Source organism: Ceratotherium simum, chromosome 16 (genome assembly GCF_057802395.1).
Source record: "Ceratotherium simum simum isolate JZ-2026a chromosome 16, ASM5780239v1, whole genome shotgun sequence".
Taxonomy (NCBI): Eukaryota; Metazoa; Chordata; class Mammalia; order Perissodactyla; family Rhinocerotidae; genus Ceratotherium; species Ceratotherium simum.
The window spans coordinates 38,042,602-38,059,062 of record NC_141915.1 but is presented as its reverse complement, the minus strand read 5'-3'; the positions used below and the strand labels follow the sequence as shown (position 1 = coordinate 38,059,062).

General features: G+C 49.7%; 1 protein-coding gene and 1 long non-coding RNA gene across 7 annotated transcripts in view; one reads left to right on the top strand and one right to left on the bottom strand.

Moving 5' to 3' along the window:
• SP2 (Sp2 transcription factor) overlaps positions 1-10,105 on the top strand; it is a 26,880-nt gene extending 16,775 nt beyond the window's left edge. For all 5 annotated transcript variants that reach the window (XM_004434612.3, XM_014790767.2, XM_087441048.1 and 2 more), the window contains 4 exons: positions 5,409-5,721; positions 6,866-7,040; positions 7,270-7,463; positions 8,847-10,105. In XM_004434612.3, the coding sequence (XP_004434669.1) occupies positions 5,409-5,721; positions 6,866-7,040; positions 7,270-7,463; positions 8,847-8,947 (783 nt within the window). In that variant the 3' untranslated portion in view covers positions 8,948-10,105. The remainder of the gene's footprint in view (positions 1-5,408; positions 5,722-6,865; positions 7,041-7,269; positions 7,464-8,846) is intronic.
• The window catches only part of LOC106802536 (uncharacterized), a 24,058-nt gene extending 7,597 nt beyond the window's left edge, over positions 1-16,461 (bottom strand). The window contains exons 1-2 of one of the 2 annotated variants that reach the window (XR_015554710.1): positions 16,412-16,461; positions 1,123-1,248 (exon numbers count right to left, since the gene is read on the bottom strand). This is a non-coding gene — a long non-coding RNA (uncharacterized LOC106802536). Of the gene's footprint in view, positions 1-1,122; positions 1,249-15,521; positions 16,307-16,411 lie in introns of those variants that run through there. The other variant, XR_015554711.1, reaches the window with a different exon arrangement.

Below are 16,461 nucleotides of genomic sequence, written 5' to 3'. Positions count from 1 at the left end.
TCAGAGGGCATGAGGCAGGATTCAACTCAAATTTCAAACCCCACATTGATTTCCGTTTTCCACCTTGAATCATTGTGTCTTATGTGTGGCAGGGGCTACAATTAAAATTGAGGACAAGGATTTTTTTTTTTTTTTGGTGAGGAAGATTAGCCCTGAGCTAACATCTGTGCTAATCTTCCCCTATTTTGTATGTGGGATGCCTCCACAGCATGGCTGATGAGTGGAGTAGGTCTGTGTCCAGGATCCGAACCTGTTAACCCTGGGCCACCAAAGCAGAGCATGTGGAATTTTAACCACTCGGCCATGGGGCTGGCCCAGGATGTGTTTTTTTTTTAATATTAAAAAAACAGTTCCTGCCAGGGCCGGCCTGGTGGCTTAGTGGTTAAGTTGACGCGCTCTGCTTTGGCGGCCCAGGGTTTGCAGGCTCAGATCCTGGGCGTGGACCTACACACTGCTCATCAAGCCATGCTGTGATGGCATCCCACATACAAAATAGGGGAAGATAGGCACAGATGTTAGCTCAGTGACAATCTTTCTCAAGCAAAAAGAGGAAGGTTGGCAACGGATGTTAGCTCAGGGCCAATCTTCCTCACCAAAAAAAAAACGAGTCCGCCCGGTGGCATAGTGGTTAAGTTCACGCGCTCCGCTTTGGCGGCCTGGGGTTCGCGGGTTCAGATCCTGGGCGTGGACCAACACGCTGCTTATCAAGCCATGCTGTGGTGGCGTCCCATATAAAGTAGAGGAAGATGGGCACGGATGTTAGCCCAGGGCCAGTCTTCCTCAGCAAAAAGAGGAGGCTTGGCAACAGATGTTAGCTCAGGGCTAATCTTCCTCCCAAAAAAACAAGCAAAAAAAACAGTTCCTGCCATTGAGGAATTTATAATCTAATTGTCTACAGAGAGAAGTGAGCATCACAGTGACAGTAGGAAGCTGGGCAGTCTGCTGGGTGGAGAAGAAGTGCCCTTGAGATTGGACTGTGGACATGGAAGTCACGCAGGAGGGAATCTGAGGCCTGCCCTTGAACGCCGCCTCCCTTCTGGCATATTACGTATTGCCAAGTGATTTTCTATAAATTGTTTAATTTAGTGATTACAGTATCTGAGGTTCCATTATCAGACCTACCTTACAGGTGAAGGACTGGCTGCAGGTACCTGCACAGGTGCACACATCCTCGGCAATGCCGCCCCTCCCTTCCCTCAGGTTGCATATCTTGAGATTGATGGAGGCAGGGCTTAAACCCAGGTCTTCCTAAGGAAATAATCATACATATGCAGAAAGATTTGGCTACAGCATTATTTTTTCATGATGACATAGTTTTCCATTATCCTGAGGTGCTCTTACACAACTAATACCCTGTTAACTCTATATCTAGGCTGTTTCCAACCTTATAGCTAAATAAATTCCTAAAAGTAGGTCAAAGGATATGTACATTTTTTTAAATGTGTTATATTCTGTATCAGAGATTGTTAATCCATAGCCCTCAGGTCAAATCTGGCCCACCCATCTGTTTTTGTAAATAAAGTTTAATTGGAACACAGACATACCCATTTGTGCTGCATTTGCACTACGAGGCAGAGACCTCATGGCCCCGAAAAGCCTCAAAGATTTACATCTGCCCTTTACAGAAAGTTTGCTGACTCCTGTATTATGAACAAAAAATGTTCTAGTAATAGAAACTTCAGATACACAGAAGATAGCAATGATTCGCAAAAGGGGTGCATACCAGAAAACTGAAAATGAAAATAACGTATTATTTATTAAGACATACCATGAGGTTTGTTTGCTTTTAACTGAGAAACACAGTCATAAATAATCTGGGAATTGAAAATACCCAATCAGAATCAAAGCAGGGTTTTTTTTAACAAAGAATTGTTTTTCCCCTGAATCATTTGAGCGTAAGTTGCCTCCATGATCCTGAAACTTCCAAATGCCTTATAGAAAGTATGTAATTCTTACATACAAGGACATTCTACATAACAACAATACAACCATCAAACCTAGGAAAGTAGCAGTGAAACACACTAATGTCTAATTCAGAGACCCTCTTCAGGTTTCACCACTTGCCCCAGTAATTCCTTTGTGGCAAAAGGATCTCATCCAGCGTCACACATTGCACTTAGTTGTCACATCTCCTTCGTCTTTTGATCTGGAACAGTTTCTCAGTCTTTTGTTTGTTTGTTTTTTTGTGAGGAAGATCAGCCCTGTGCTAACATCTGCCAATCCTCTTTTTTTTTTTGGCTGAGGAGGACTGGCCCTGGGCTAACATCCGTGCCCATCTTCTTCCACTTTATATGAGATGCTGCCACAGCATGGCCTGACAAGTGGTGCCTCAGTGCACGCCCGGGATCCGAACCTGGGCCGCAAGCAGCGGAGTGCATGCACTTAACCACTATGCCACCGGCCAGCCCCAGTTCCAGTCTTTACTTGACTTTCATGACCTTGATACTTGAAAGCTACAGGCCAGTTACTTTGTAGAATGTTCTTCACTTGAGGTTTGTTTGATGTTTCCTCATGACTAGATGCAGGTTGTGTGTTTTTTTTTGAAATATCACAGAAGTGATGCTGTGTTCTCACTGCATCCTAAAAGGGGGTGCATGATTTCATTTTGTCTCATTACTGGTGATGATTAAAGTGATGTTTGGCAGATTTCTGCACCTTAAAGTTACTTTTTTTCTCTTTGCAATGAATTAGTATTTTGTAGGGAGATACTTTGAGACTATGTTAATATCCCATTCCTCATCAGACTTTTGCCTACTTGTTTTAGTATCTTTTACTATGATATTTTTTCATTTAACTTATTTTTTGAGAATAAGTTTATACTTACTGAAAGGTTGCAAAGGTAGTACAGAGAATTTCCGTGTATCTCTCACCTAGTGTCCCCCATTGTTAGAAATCTTACATTACCAGGGTACGGTCGTCAAAACTAAGCCCCAACACTGGTACATTACTGTTAACTAAACTCCAGACTTCATTTGGATGTCACCAGTTTTTCCATTAACGTCCCCTTTCTATTCTAAGATCCAGTCCAGTACCACACTGCACTTCGTGGGCATGTCTCAGACCCCTCTGGGCTGATTCTCAGTCTTTGGTTTTCATGATCTTGACAGTCTTGAGGGGCATTGGTCAGGACCCTATAGAATGTCCCCCAGTCTGAGGCTATGAGTTTTTGGAAAGAATACCACAGAGGCAAAATGCCCCCTCATCACATCATATGAGGGGGACGTGATGTCCACACGACATCCCTAATGTTCCCTTTATCACTTGGTTAAGGTGGTGTTTGCCAGCTTTCTTCGTTGTAAGTTGCTGCTATTCCTTTTCTCCACTCTGTTCCTTGGAAGCGAGTCGCTCAGTCTCCCACCTTCAGAGGTGGGAGTGGGGGTGAGAATTAAGCTGTACATCCTGGAAGGGAATGTATCTACATAATGTGTTCTTTGGAATTCTTCTGTAAGGAAGATTTGTCTGTTCTCCATTTATTTATTTATTCATTCATTTATTTATATCAGCAGGGACTCAGGTGTATTTATTTTATACTTTGGGTTATAATTCAATGCCATGTTATTTACTGTGTTGTTCACATTGTTCCCACTTTGGCCACTTGGAGCTCTTTCAGGTTGACTTCTGTGTCCCTGTGACACACTCTCATCCTCTTTTTTTTTTTAATCAGTGTTATTGAGATATTCACATACCATAAAATCCACCCCTTTAAAGGGTTAAACTCAGTGGTTTTTAGTATATTCACAGAGTTGTGCAGTTATCACCACTATCTAATTTTAGAACATTTTCATCACCCCAAAAAGAAACCCTGTACCCTTTAGTGGTCACTCTCCATTCCCCCCCCCCCCCCGAAACCACTAATCCATTTTCTATCCCTATGGATTTGCCTATTCTGGACATTTCATATAAATGGAATCATACAATAGGTGATCTCTTGCAACCAGCTTCTTTCACTTAATATGTTTTCCAGGTTCATCCGTGTTGTAGCATGTGTCAGTCCTTCAGGCCTTGTATTTTCCCCACCCTGGCCCTGGGGTCAGCCATTTCTCTAGGAGTCCTGGTTCCTCTTATTGGAGGATATGACAGCAGTTTTTTAATTCTATCATTCTCTTCCCCTCCATTTGTTTATTTATGTCAGAATGGACTCAGATTCCTATTTTATTCAGTGGGCTATAATCCATTAGTATTATTTTGATGCTCAGATATTTGGCCAGTGGGAGCCCATTCAAGCTGGCTCTTTTGTCCTTTCCGCATGTCACCACCATTCTTTGAGCACTTCCTTGCTTTCTAATACAACAGGTGTTCGAGGTTCTTCTTGTACTTTCCCTGCCCCCAATCCTGGAATCAGCTATTCCTCCAAGGAGCTCTGGTTCCTTTTAGTAGAACATGGGACTCAGAAGCTGAGACCTGGATGCTAGGTGAGCTCCTTGCTCCTGGAGTGAGCTCCCAGCCCTTCTCAGTGGACACAGCTAAGAAGTATATATAAATATACATATGTAATACAGAGATAGATGGATAGATAGATAGATAGAGACACGCAGACACATACATACATATACACACACATTTATATTTCTCTCTTTATGTATCTATCTATATTGAAACCCAAGAGCTTCCACCAATGTCTCTAATTCCCATCCAACACCACAGGGTTCATTCTAGTTTTCTCCCTTTCCATATTTGTAACTCCCTTCTCTGACAGTGGGAATCCTCACTCCCATTATCCTTATTATATCTCCTTTCTGGATCAGTGCCCCGTATGTAACCAGTCTCCCACAGCCGTCTCAGCTTTCCCACGTGGATACCTCAGCCTGCTGGCGCTTTGACATGCACGCCGGGCTGCTACTGCCGCTCCCCACAAATGCCCTTCTCATCCCACTCAGGCTCTAACAGGCATATTTTTAAGGCTTTTGATACATATTCCCAAATTTCCCTCCAGCAAGCCTAGACCACTTCACACTCCCACTCCTAACGTAAGAGTGAGTGCCTACTTCCCTGCTGTCTCACCAACAATGAGCGTCATATTTTATTTTCCATCTCTGCCAATCTGAATTGGAGAAAAGCTGTTTCTCATTAATCGTGCCTCCTAAGAGCAGTTTTTATTTTTTTGATGGTCATTCATAGTACATCTTTTGTGAGTTCATCATTAGTTGCCTTCAAATTCTCCAGTTCTGAGATTTAGCAGTTATATTTTTCCTTGCTAAGTAAATTAAATGTTGGGTTTCAGATCAACAGTCAGCCCTTTGTTGAACGTCAGCAGTGTATGCATGTCAGTTTGGGCTAGTCGGAGAAGACTTGGGTGGACAAAGAGACGCTCCCAGTTCTCACTGGGACAGGGAGAGGACGCTGCATGGAAAGGTCCTGGGAGCCCTGTCTCTCCTGGGGAGCTGACTCTTTCTCTCTGGACCCCCCAGGTCTACATCCGTACGCCTTCTGGTGAGGTGCAGACAGTCCTTGTGCAGGACAGCCCTCCAGCAACAGTTGCGACCACCTCCACCACCACTTGTAGCAGCCCTGCGTCCCGTGCTCCCCATCTGAGCGGGACCAGCAAAAAGCACTCGGCCGCAATTCTCCGGAAAGAGCGTCCCCTGCCAAAGATCGCCCCTGCCGGGAGCGTCATCAGTCTGAACGCAGCCCAGCTGGCGGCAGCGGCCCAGGCCATGCAGACCATCAACATCAACGGTGTCCAGGTCCAGGGCGTGCCCGTCACCATCACCAACACCGGTGGTGAGGGAAGGCCTCTGGGCCGAGGCATGGGCTGCATGCCTGCACACCCCGCACATGGGAACTGTGGGCCAGCCTGGGGGGATACTGCCCGACCTGTGCCCGGTCCCCTCCAGCTTAAAAGCACATCCACTTGGTCCTTACAGTAGTCCTGTGAGATAGTTTAGACACGTGTTGGCCCCACCTGTCAGCTAAAGTCCTTGGATAGGATGGAGAAAATAAGATGTACTCAGGAAGACTCTCCAACTAACATACAAATGCACATTCGCTTGGTACAGACCAAAGACAGATGTTCAAGGGAGGTTCCGGGCAAAGGAACTTGAAGGAGGACTTCTGGAAGGAGAAAGCCTTGAGTTAAGATGGGGAGGAAAAGAGGGGGCCTTTGGCAGTGGGAATGGCTTGTGCTGCACTAGTTCAGTGGTGACATTTGGTAATATTGACAGTGTGAAAGCAGCCTTGGGAATAATTAAAGGAAAATTGTAGCTACCTAGGAAAAATGGTTCCCTGCATTTTTTAGCTGGGTGAAGGGCACTTTTCAAGGTAGTGGGAGCTTTCTGAATCTCCTCTCTTCATTGCTAAATGAATTTATGGTACTTTGTCGAGGACTTGATTGTTTCCAAAGCCCACAGAACTGTTTTCTCACTCTTATTAACACAAATCCCTGGAGATTTTCCTGAGAGCAGAGCTGGTATCTCACAAGGGCCTAAGCCTGGAGGAGATTCTGGAAGAAACACTCTAAGACAACCCAAGACAAGACACTCCTCAGTTGAAATCATGTGGGCAAGGTCTGACAGCGAATTGGGCGTGTGCAGTGTAGTGGTTCAGAGCATTGACTGAAGTCGACTGCCCGGGTTCAGATCTGGGTTCTACCACTTATTAGCTGTGTGACCTTGATATGTTATTGAGCCTCAGTTTCTTCAGCTGTAAAAAGGGGATAATAGTACCTATTTCATAGAATTGTAAAGGTTAAATGAGTTAATACATTTCAGGTCTCTAAAATGGTATCTAGCATATAACAGGTTCCTGAAAATCCTAGCTGCTATGATTATTTTCCTTACCCTGTGCAGAAGGGAAGAAGGGTGTCAGGCTCCCTCCTCCGCCCTTTCAGGCTTCCTCACCCTGAACCGTGCCCTCCTTCTCCCCGCAGGGCAGCAGCAGCTGACGGTGCAGAATGTTTCTGGGAACAACTTGACCATCAGTGGACTGAGCCCCACCCAGATCCAGCTGCAGATGGAGCAGGCCCTGGCCGGAGAGGCCCAGCCCGGGGAGAAGCGGCGCCGCATGGCTTGCACGTGTCCCAACTGCAAGGATGGGGACAAGAGGTACTTCGAGGAGAGGGCCCAGACCCCAAGCCTGGCATGTGCCTCGTTCCCCAGGCGCCTCCCTGGGACACAGACCCAGAGGGGACGAGGTGGCAGCTCCATGCCACCTGGCCCCGTCACCTTTCCTGTGCTCTCTGAGCTGACCCCACATCCTCTCTCCATCCTGTCCTGCTCCCATCTTCTGCCTCCTCCCTCGCTCCTCTTCCCATTCCCTCCACCCAATTCCCAGGTCTGGAGAGCAAGGCAAGAAGAAGCATGTTTGCCACATCCCCGACTGCGGCAAGACTTTCCGTAAGACGTCCTTGCTGCGGGCCCACGTGCGCCTGCACACCGGCGAGCGGCCCTTTGTCTGCAACTGGTTCTTCTGTGGGAAGAGGTTCACACGGAGTGACGAACTCCAGCGGCACGCCCGCACCCACACAGGTCTGCTCCCCCTCCCCAGCGGCCCATCAACCCACAGGGCTGCTCCTCAGCCCCACCTCTGCCCTGGCACGCCCGCACCCACACACGGCTGCTCCCGGCCTCTCCCCTCACCCCACTCCCTTGCCCTCAGTGACATCGAGATTCCTGGCCCTGCCAAGGAACTGCCACACTGAACGAGAGCCACAGACTGTCTTCTTGGGGGGTCCAAGACTACCCAGGAAATTCTTCCGTGCCACTCCTTTAGCACAGTGTTTCCTGAAGTAATGTCATTTGCATTACACAGCCTTGGTGACTTCTGCCATAGCTGCAGTTATTTATTTAACAAGCAGTGACATAGTCAGTGCCAGGCACTGTACTGCGCAATTTACACTTAACTGCACACTTTATACTACACTTCAATCTTCACAGCAATGCTATGGGCAGGGTACATTGGTTGCGTCCATTTTACTGAGAAATGGAGAGGTGGCCAGGTCTCATGGCTATGACTGGTAGGGCCAGGTTCAGACCCAGGCCCTCTGGCTCCCAAATCCACACCCTTCATCACTAGCCCACACTGCCTTTCCCACTATTATTTACTGGATGATTTTCTTTAAATCATTTCACTGTTTTTACTCATTTATGTCCAATCACTATTATTTTTGACATGACAGGCTTGATATCATAGTTATATGTTTTAATGCACTGGCAAATAAATACAAAACTATAAAAATGAAAAATGTTCATCCCTCTCCCACCTGAACTTTCTTGGGTACCTCCAGTGGTCCACAGCACATACTTTGAGAACTGCTGCTATAGTGAATGTCGCCAGTGTGCACGCAGACCCCTGTCCTGGGACTGTGACTGGGGTCACGTGGCCCAAAGCTCGGGCTCCTGGGCAGTGGGGCAGGTCACGCCTAACCCTTGAGGCTGCAGAGTAAATACTCGGAACAGCAGCTGACCTCGCCTGGGTCAGGATGTTTGGACTGAGTACGAGCTCAGGCTGGCAGGTCAGAGAGGAGCGAGGTTTTCCTGAGGGGGGGAAGATGTTGAGGCAGGGTTAGAGTCAGAGGGACAAAGATGAGAAGAAAGCAGGCGACAGCCTACATAGGAAGAGTCCTGGGTGGAGGGACACAAGTACAGCATCTTGGATGAGGGACAAGGAACAGGAACAAAGTAGACTGGGGATGACGTCAAACGGAGGGTAGGAGAAAGGGAAACTGACAAAAGGGTTCAGATCAGTAGACCATTGGGAGCAAATGTGTAAGCAGGAGGTGGGCACAATATGATGACCCGCGACGCCAGCCTTACAGGGTGCCCCTCTCACCTCACATGTGTTCCTCCTTCAGGGGTGGGAACAGTGTCTGCACAAGGGCTCTGTAAGTGACGGCTATCTCCTCTTCCCAGGGGACAAACGCTTCGAGTGCGCCCAGTGTCAGAAGCGCTTCATGAGGAGTGACCACCTCACGAAGCATTACAAGACCCACCTGGTCACGAAGAACTTGTAAGGCCAGCTGGGGCAGGAGGCCCCGAAGATGCAATCCCCCGTCTGTGTCCCGCCTGGGCCTCCAGCAAAAAGGAGGCCCCGGCTGCCCCAGGCCTGCCCGCAGCCCTTCCCTCCTGTTCTGCGACTGTCCCCACAGGAAGGGGCTCTGCTGCCCTGCACTCGCCTCCTTCTGAAGCCCCTTGGCTCCGCCCTAGCCCTTCCCTCTCACCACGAGCTCCCGGCCTGCCCAGACTGTGGACACTGGCCGTGCCCAATGAGACGTTCTAAACCAGGACGAGTGGGAACCCTTATTTCCAAAGGAAAAACATGAATTTCACTCCGTCGAGGAGCAAAGTGAGCCCCCCCCAACACTGCCGGAGTCGCATCGTGCCATGCCCCTCTCTCTCCTGCACCTTCCTGGTCCCGCCAGCCACCGTGGATGCCCCAGGGCCGTGCACCCAGGGCACCGCTGGCACTGCCTCAGAAAGGCTCCAGAGGCCACCTCCACTCCACTCCACACGCCCCAGCCCCGCCACAACTCCCCTCCAGCACATTCCAACTTTCTATTTAAAAAGTAAAGCTACCCACAGACTCCCTGACTCCCCTCTTTTTCTATGGAGAACGTTGCCTTATACTCGACTTCAGATGATGAACACTGTGTATTGTGTGTGCTTTAAAGAAGTTTTATTTAATTGCTCCCCTCCTCCCGTCCTTGTGTCTCATCTCCCCATGCCTGCTTTCAGTTTAGGGTTTTGGGGGGACAATAATGAGCATACGAATCTTTTTCTCACTCTAGCAATTCTCTTTTCTAAATGACATAGCATTTCAACTCGAATCTGGATTCAGATAAAAACACCTTCACATCCTGAACCTCTCCCGTCCCCCTTCATCTCACCCACCCAACCGGCCCAAGCTCTACTTGTGTACAGTGTATATTGTATAATAGACGATTGTGTCTACTACATGTTTAAAAACATATTGCTTGTTATTTTTGAGGCTTTTAAATTAAACAAAATCCAACTTTATTTTTAGTTGTAACTGCTTGAGGTATGTTTTATGAATTAAGTGACAGATTTGTTATCCTTTATTAACGATGTACTTTGTTGGTCAGCACTGGGCTGACAAAAATTTTTTCTTGCTAATAAATTTAGTTGCCTGAGGCAAAATCTGCAACTTGGCAGCGCAGCCTCCTTTGTCTTTTACCTCTGAGAGCTTGGAGAGGAGACTCCAGGGGAGGGAGCCCCGGTCTCAGAGCCATCCACACTGGGACGGAGGCAGGACCTTGCCCTCCGGACCTCAGCAAATCCAGGCCACAGCCCAGAAGGGGCCGTGGCCACATGGACCCTGTGGCATTGGTATGAGCCCCCCAACACCTGGGTGGGATCTCCAGGGGACAGGGTCTGGTGCAGGCGTACCTGCTTTGTCCTTCTATGAGCCAGTTTTGCTCAGACCAAAGCAGGCACACTCTGCCCCAGACTCAAGTCACAGCAATGCCTTCCTCATCAGCAAGATACTTCTGCCACTCAACTCGCCAACCCTGGAGGAAGGCTTTGGCCTCAGAACCTGCTGGTAAGAAGCCTGGGAGAGAGAGCCAGAGGGGCCTCAGCTCAGTCACTTCCAGAAGACTAAAGAGTGGAGAAAATGCGATTCCCTCAGGGCCGAGATCCCTTCCCAGGGTGGAGGGCCAGGCCGGGAATGTACTTCTACCCAAGAGAAGACCCTGGCTGCAGATTCTGCGTTTCTTCTATCTTCTCACCCCAGCACCCCAGGGAGGGCAGCGGGCTGATTTTGGTTTTAGAAAGTGCTGCAGATCTGAAATTTTGGTGGGGATAAGGGGCCAGGGGTGCAGAGCTATTAGGAGCCCAGGCATTGTGATGTTATGCAGGCTGAGATTGGAGCTCCCTCAGTACAGGTGTTTAAACCTGGCGGGGGCCTGCAGAGCATCTGGGCTGAAGGGAGAGTAGGGTTGTGGTCAAGCCCATAGAGAACAGGCTGTGCTTTCCTTGTAAAGACAACGTCTTTTCCTCACCCTCAACAGGACACAGCCAGGGGTGCTGTTCTGAGCGGGAGTGGCAAGGGTCATTTTGAGCTATCCATTCCCTCACTCTGTTTCCTTTGTCACAGCTTTTCCTTAGAGCCAGTCCACCCTGACATTAGCTGAAGAAATAAAAAGGAGATGGGTCTCGGATGGATCACTTCTTTTAACAGGCAGGGAGACCCATCCCACCCATACTTAGGCGCTTTGGCAATACCACACCAACAGCTGAATCTACCCTGGCACAGAAGCCTCTTAACCAGCCATCAGCCCTACATCTCATCGCTGCACTGGCAGGAGGAAGACGTGAAGGGTATTTATCTCTTCCTCATGCGCAGATTTCGTGACTGGAAAACTGCTTTGCTGAGTTCTGAATTGGGATCAGTGAGGTGAAGGGGAATATTAACAAATTGACCTCTTTCTGCACATGTTCCCTTGCTTTTCTCTCAGGCAGAGAGAATCATCCTTTCCTGTGAGCTGATTCCAAGTCACGTGCTTTATGCTTCACATGCAGAAACCGACCTGACTCCTCGACATCCTTTGGAAATGGGGGTGCCAGCCCCCAGCGGGCAGAACAGCATGCTGGCACTCGGGATTTCCCTTCTCCAGTGAGACGCACGAGTTCAAAAGTGATGCCTGACCATCTCTGCCGCCCACGGGACGCCTGAGTTAGAAAGGGCCCGAGAGCATACATTCTGCCTAGCGAGGATGTTGGCCTAAGAAAAGAATGGAGAGACCTGGTGGCAAATTCGCCCTCATCTGGCTTTAATCCATCCCTTATGTACTTGAGAGTTGCAGGGGCGAGGACTGTCGGCAGTGTGATGTAGCCCAAGCTCACCCCAGGCCAGAGGCCTCCCCAGGACACCTATTCAGCCCTGGTTGAAAATCTGGGAGCGGCCCACCCCCAGCAGCTCGAGAGTGGGGGCCACACAGCCTGAGTTCCCTCCTCTGCCCACTTTCCTCTGCAGGGTCGTCGGTACCAACCCTCACTGCCCCCTCCTGTCTCTTCAGTGATGCTCAACGCCACAGTTCACTGAACCCAGATACCAGAATTACAAGCCGGAAAGAAAAGGGAGCCAGGGAAGGTCCCCCTCCTGAAGGCAAAGTCCTTTTCTTTTTTAACTAAACCAACAAATAGAGCTCAGGCTTCCTTCAAACCACTCAGTCCATGTTTACGATCACCTTTTGAGGGCCCTTCGAGGCCCAGACTTGAGTTTCAGGATGGAAGCCACCTGCAGCACCCCACGGCCCTGGACCCGTCAGGGGCTCATGGCTGATGGAATGTGGCTGAGGTCTACACGGGGGTGGAGTCCAGGGAACCTAACTCGGGGTGAGACACTACAAAGACCTCATGTAACCTGACCAAGGTCTCCGGGGCTGGGATGAAGCCACTAAAGGAACTGCAGTAATCTCGGGACAGGTGGCAGCTGGGTTTCTAGTGAAGGGATCCTCAGGAAGTAGAGGAGCAGGAAGTGAGCCTGGGAAGATGGAATAAAGAACAGGGGTGTGGCTGAAAAGAAAGCAAACCATGTGGGATACGGCAGAGAATCAGGGCTTGGAGAGGAGAGTTGAACACCTGCTCATCAGGATCCTGGGCAAGAGGAAAGAGAAATGACCACCGGGCAGGCCAAAAGCAAGGCCCGACCAGGATTTCTTTTTCTAATTTCTTATTTATTTATTTTTCCCCCAAAGCCCCAGTAGATAGTTGTATGTCATAGCTGCACATCCTTCTAGTTGCTGTATGTGGGACGCGGCCTCAGCATGGCCGGAGAAGCGGTGCGTTGGTGCACGCCCGGGATCCGAACCCAGGCCGCCAGTAGCGGAGCGCGCGCACTTAACCGCTAAGCCACAGGGCTGGCTCTGGCCCCCCGACCAGGATTTCTCAAATGAACTGAAGAAGCCACCAGGTCGTATTCTTTGGGCCTGCTGAGACCCAGCCAGCAGGCCTCCTCCCTCTGCGTGCGGCCCCCACGCTAATTACCAAGGCGGCCAGTGCGGGCCTGAGACTGATGCCCTAATACCTTGCTCAGCCTTGGAAAGCTTAACATCCCTCCAGCCAACAAAGACATTCAGCCCCGCTCCTACCAGGTGCAAAAAACCCCAAGCCCCACTCACTAGGCCCAGCACCGGTCCAGAGAAGCTGAGCAAAAGTGGTTTCTGCATCAACGGTACAGACTAGCATTTCCTGGCTGGGATTTTGAGAAGGAGCTAGAGAAAGAAGAGACGCAGTCCCTCCCATGAAGGCCGTTCTAATAGAGAACAGGTATGAAAATGATGGGACGTGTTTGAGAAGTGACCATGAGCACACGCAGGGATCGTGCTCGGGGTTAACCACATAACCACAGGCAGGACACATGGGTAAGGGTCAGCCTCCTCTGCATCCCTCCTCTGGGCCTCCTGATAACCACACTCAGGGCTCAGGCACCTAGTGGCAGAGCACCAAGTCCCCATCCTTCTCTGTGTCCTGAGGCTCCAAGCTAAGTTCACTGCAAGGCTGGGTCCGAGAATTCCTGAGCTTAGGGCCCCAGCACGCACCTCTTCTGGCCTGCCACTGGCCTCCTAGAAGGCTGGGTGCTATATTTCACCAGCATCATTACCATCTCCTGGGCCCTCTTCCCTTCTCAGACATTCTCATCACCCCCCATGGCTTCAGGTGCCACCTCGGAGGCTCCTGACAGCTAGACCGGTATCATTAGCCCAGACCTCTCCCCTAAGCTCCAGACTTGATTGTCCAACCCGACCAAACGTGGGTGTCCCGTAAACCCTCACACTCAACAGGTCTGATGGTGACTTCCTCTTTCCCCCAAAGCTCATCCTCCAGCATGCCCCACTTCAATGAACAGCCCTGTCCATGTCTCCTAAAGTCATCCTAGTGAGTCGATTCCCTCCTCTCCACCCCACTCCCCACACCCAGGCACCAGGCTCCCTGCTCCCACTTCGACAACACTGCGGTGTCTCCCACCGTCTCCCTGCCACCACCTTGCCCTCCCTCACCCATCACCCACTTGGACACCAGAGCCAGGTCCCAAAACACAATCACTAAGATATAACTGAAATATATAATTCCATCAAACAATCAACTAAAAGGTGATTTAAGAACATAAATGCAAAAGCATCAGAAGAAAACAGACAAGGCATAGTTCCCAAACCCACACACAGCCTTTTCGTTGCACATTGAAACACCAGTGCGCCTCTCCGTACAATGGAATATTGCAATATGTCTTCTATTCATTTAAGACTTTCTCGAGAAAAGATTAATAATTTTACAAAGTTGGAGGGGAGGGTGGCAAAGTGTTCAAGAAAAAGCAGTAACAATGAAAAATTCATTTCTCCCCCACAGACAAAACCCTTGCGGGGGTTGCGCCGTAGCAGCACAGTCAGCGGGCGCGATCCCCCCTCTGGTTTGCGCTGCGGGGCTGCTTTGTGATCCAGACACCAAATCCCACTAGGCAGAGAGGCACAACACAAGCCTACTTACTATCTTCAAGACAGAGAGGAAAATATGAAAAGGCAACCCGTTGCAACCTTCCTCACTAATCGCCAAGGATGGGAGAGGCTGCTGGAATCTAGTACTTTTTCTTTCCATCTGGCCTTAAAAAAACAGGATTTAGACCCTCTGGCTCGACAACAGCACAGGATAAAAAAACAGAATCATCGTCTAAAAGCTTGGCCCTCACCATCTGCCTGATCTTCAGCAGGCACTCCAAGCCCCTGCCTCCTTGTCTGGCCTGTTTGCTTACCATCTCACTCTAGCATATCACACACGCATCGTTCCCTCCTCCTGGCATGCCTGTTCCATTGGCCATCTGGGACGCACTCACTCATTAAGACAAATCAAATGCCCGCTTCACTTACGAAGCCTTTCCTGACTGACCTCTGGAGACCACTTCCCCCTTACCTCACAGAAACATCTCTTAAAGTACCTGTAACTCTTTAGCTTACAGATCTGCCTCCCCCTATAGACGATAAGCCCCTCGTGGGCAGGAACCATGTTGTCTTCTTCGTCTTAGTATTCTCAGACTTAGCTCAGTGCCTGGTCCAAAAGAAGTCTTTAACAAATGTCTACTGAATGAATAAATATCTACCCCACTGCACTGAGCTCTTGGCTTCTAAGCAAACCCTTCAAATGATCCTAGTCTTGGTCCCCTAGAATGCTGGAGCCAGGGTAGCGTAGCCCAGCAGTGCTAAGAGTGTGGCCCCATGAGCTGAAGGGCACTAACTACTGCTTACACCGGTTCAAGTGCAGGGGCTTGGGAGGAGGCGAGGACAGCAATGATCACATGTGGGAAGATAATCTCAACCAGAAAGTCCAGTCAACTCTCTCTATCATGTTAATGGAGGAAAACAATGGCACCACAAAGAATTCCAACCAGTGGAGAATCCATAGATCAACATCATTAAGCCTTAAGATATGTATTAAGTCTTTGCAGCAAATTTGTCTCCCAGATTCTATTTGGCTCAAGCTACGCACACACAATAAAGGATAACAGTATCTAATGTAGGGCTGTACAAAGCTTAGCTGTAATGCAGACACCTGGGCAGGGTGGGAAGTTCCCCTTACCTGGCACAGTCCTGGGGTGCCTGCCTAGATGACTCTTGAAGCTCCCCTTCCTGATGATGGTGGAAACCAGGACTACAGAGAGCCCTTGACCCAAGGCTGCCCCAGCCAGGTCAAAGCTGGAATGGGCACTGGCAGATTTCCCATTTCTCAGCCCTGCATCCACAGCCTGAAAGTGGCTTTGCACAGCCATCTGCTACCGTGTGCCCTTGGCTATGGCTGGCATTGACCTAGGAACTAGACTCCCACTACCTAGGAAGGGCAAAATGTGGAAAAGGGGAAATTCGGCAAAGATAGGGGAGGCCCAGGGAGGTGGGACAGTGGCAACCTTTCCATCTACCAGAGCACTGGCTAGCATGAACTACACTGCACAATGAAAGGGGAAACCATGAGCCAAGGGAGCAGCATGCTCAGGCTGGAGAGAGGGGTCCACAGCTGGGAGAAGAAGATGGCTCTGTTCTGGGACGGCTTGATGCCAAATTTCCCTCTTTCCCTTTCCCATTCTGTCGACTCCCTTCTCACCCCACAGTCTCTTCCTGACCCAGTGCACCTCCCTGGACCCCAGAGTATCTCCACACACCCACACTACACCCACCTATCCCGTGTGGTCCACAAGTCACTTCAACCTCTCCCTCTCTCCAGCCCCAATTTCTTCCCACAACCAGATCGCCCCGTTCTCTGTAGCTCCCTATCGCCTTGCCTCAGAATCTGACCCCTAATTCCATTTTCCATTTGTCCTTTTCCAGGCCATCAGCCTCCCCCCAGGGGGTACTTTCTGCACTAGGCTCGCCTTCAGGCACCTACGAGGGGCCAGCCACTTAATACTGATCCCTCCCCTCGAGCCCCCAGCGGCTCATCCCCCGCCCCCGCCTGGGCTGCAGCAGTCCCTATACCTTTAACAAACCTCCACGTGCGTGTTAACGGCGGTGACAGCGTTTCCTCG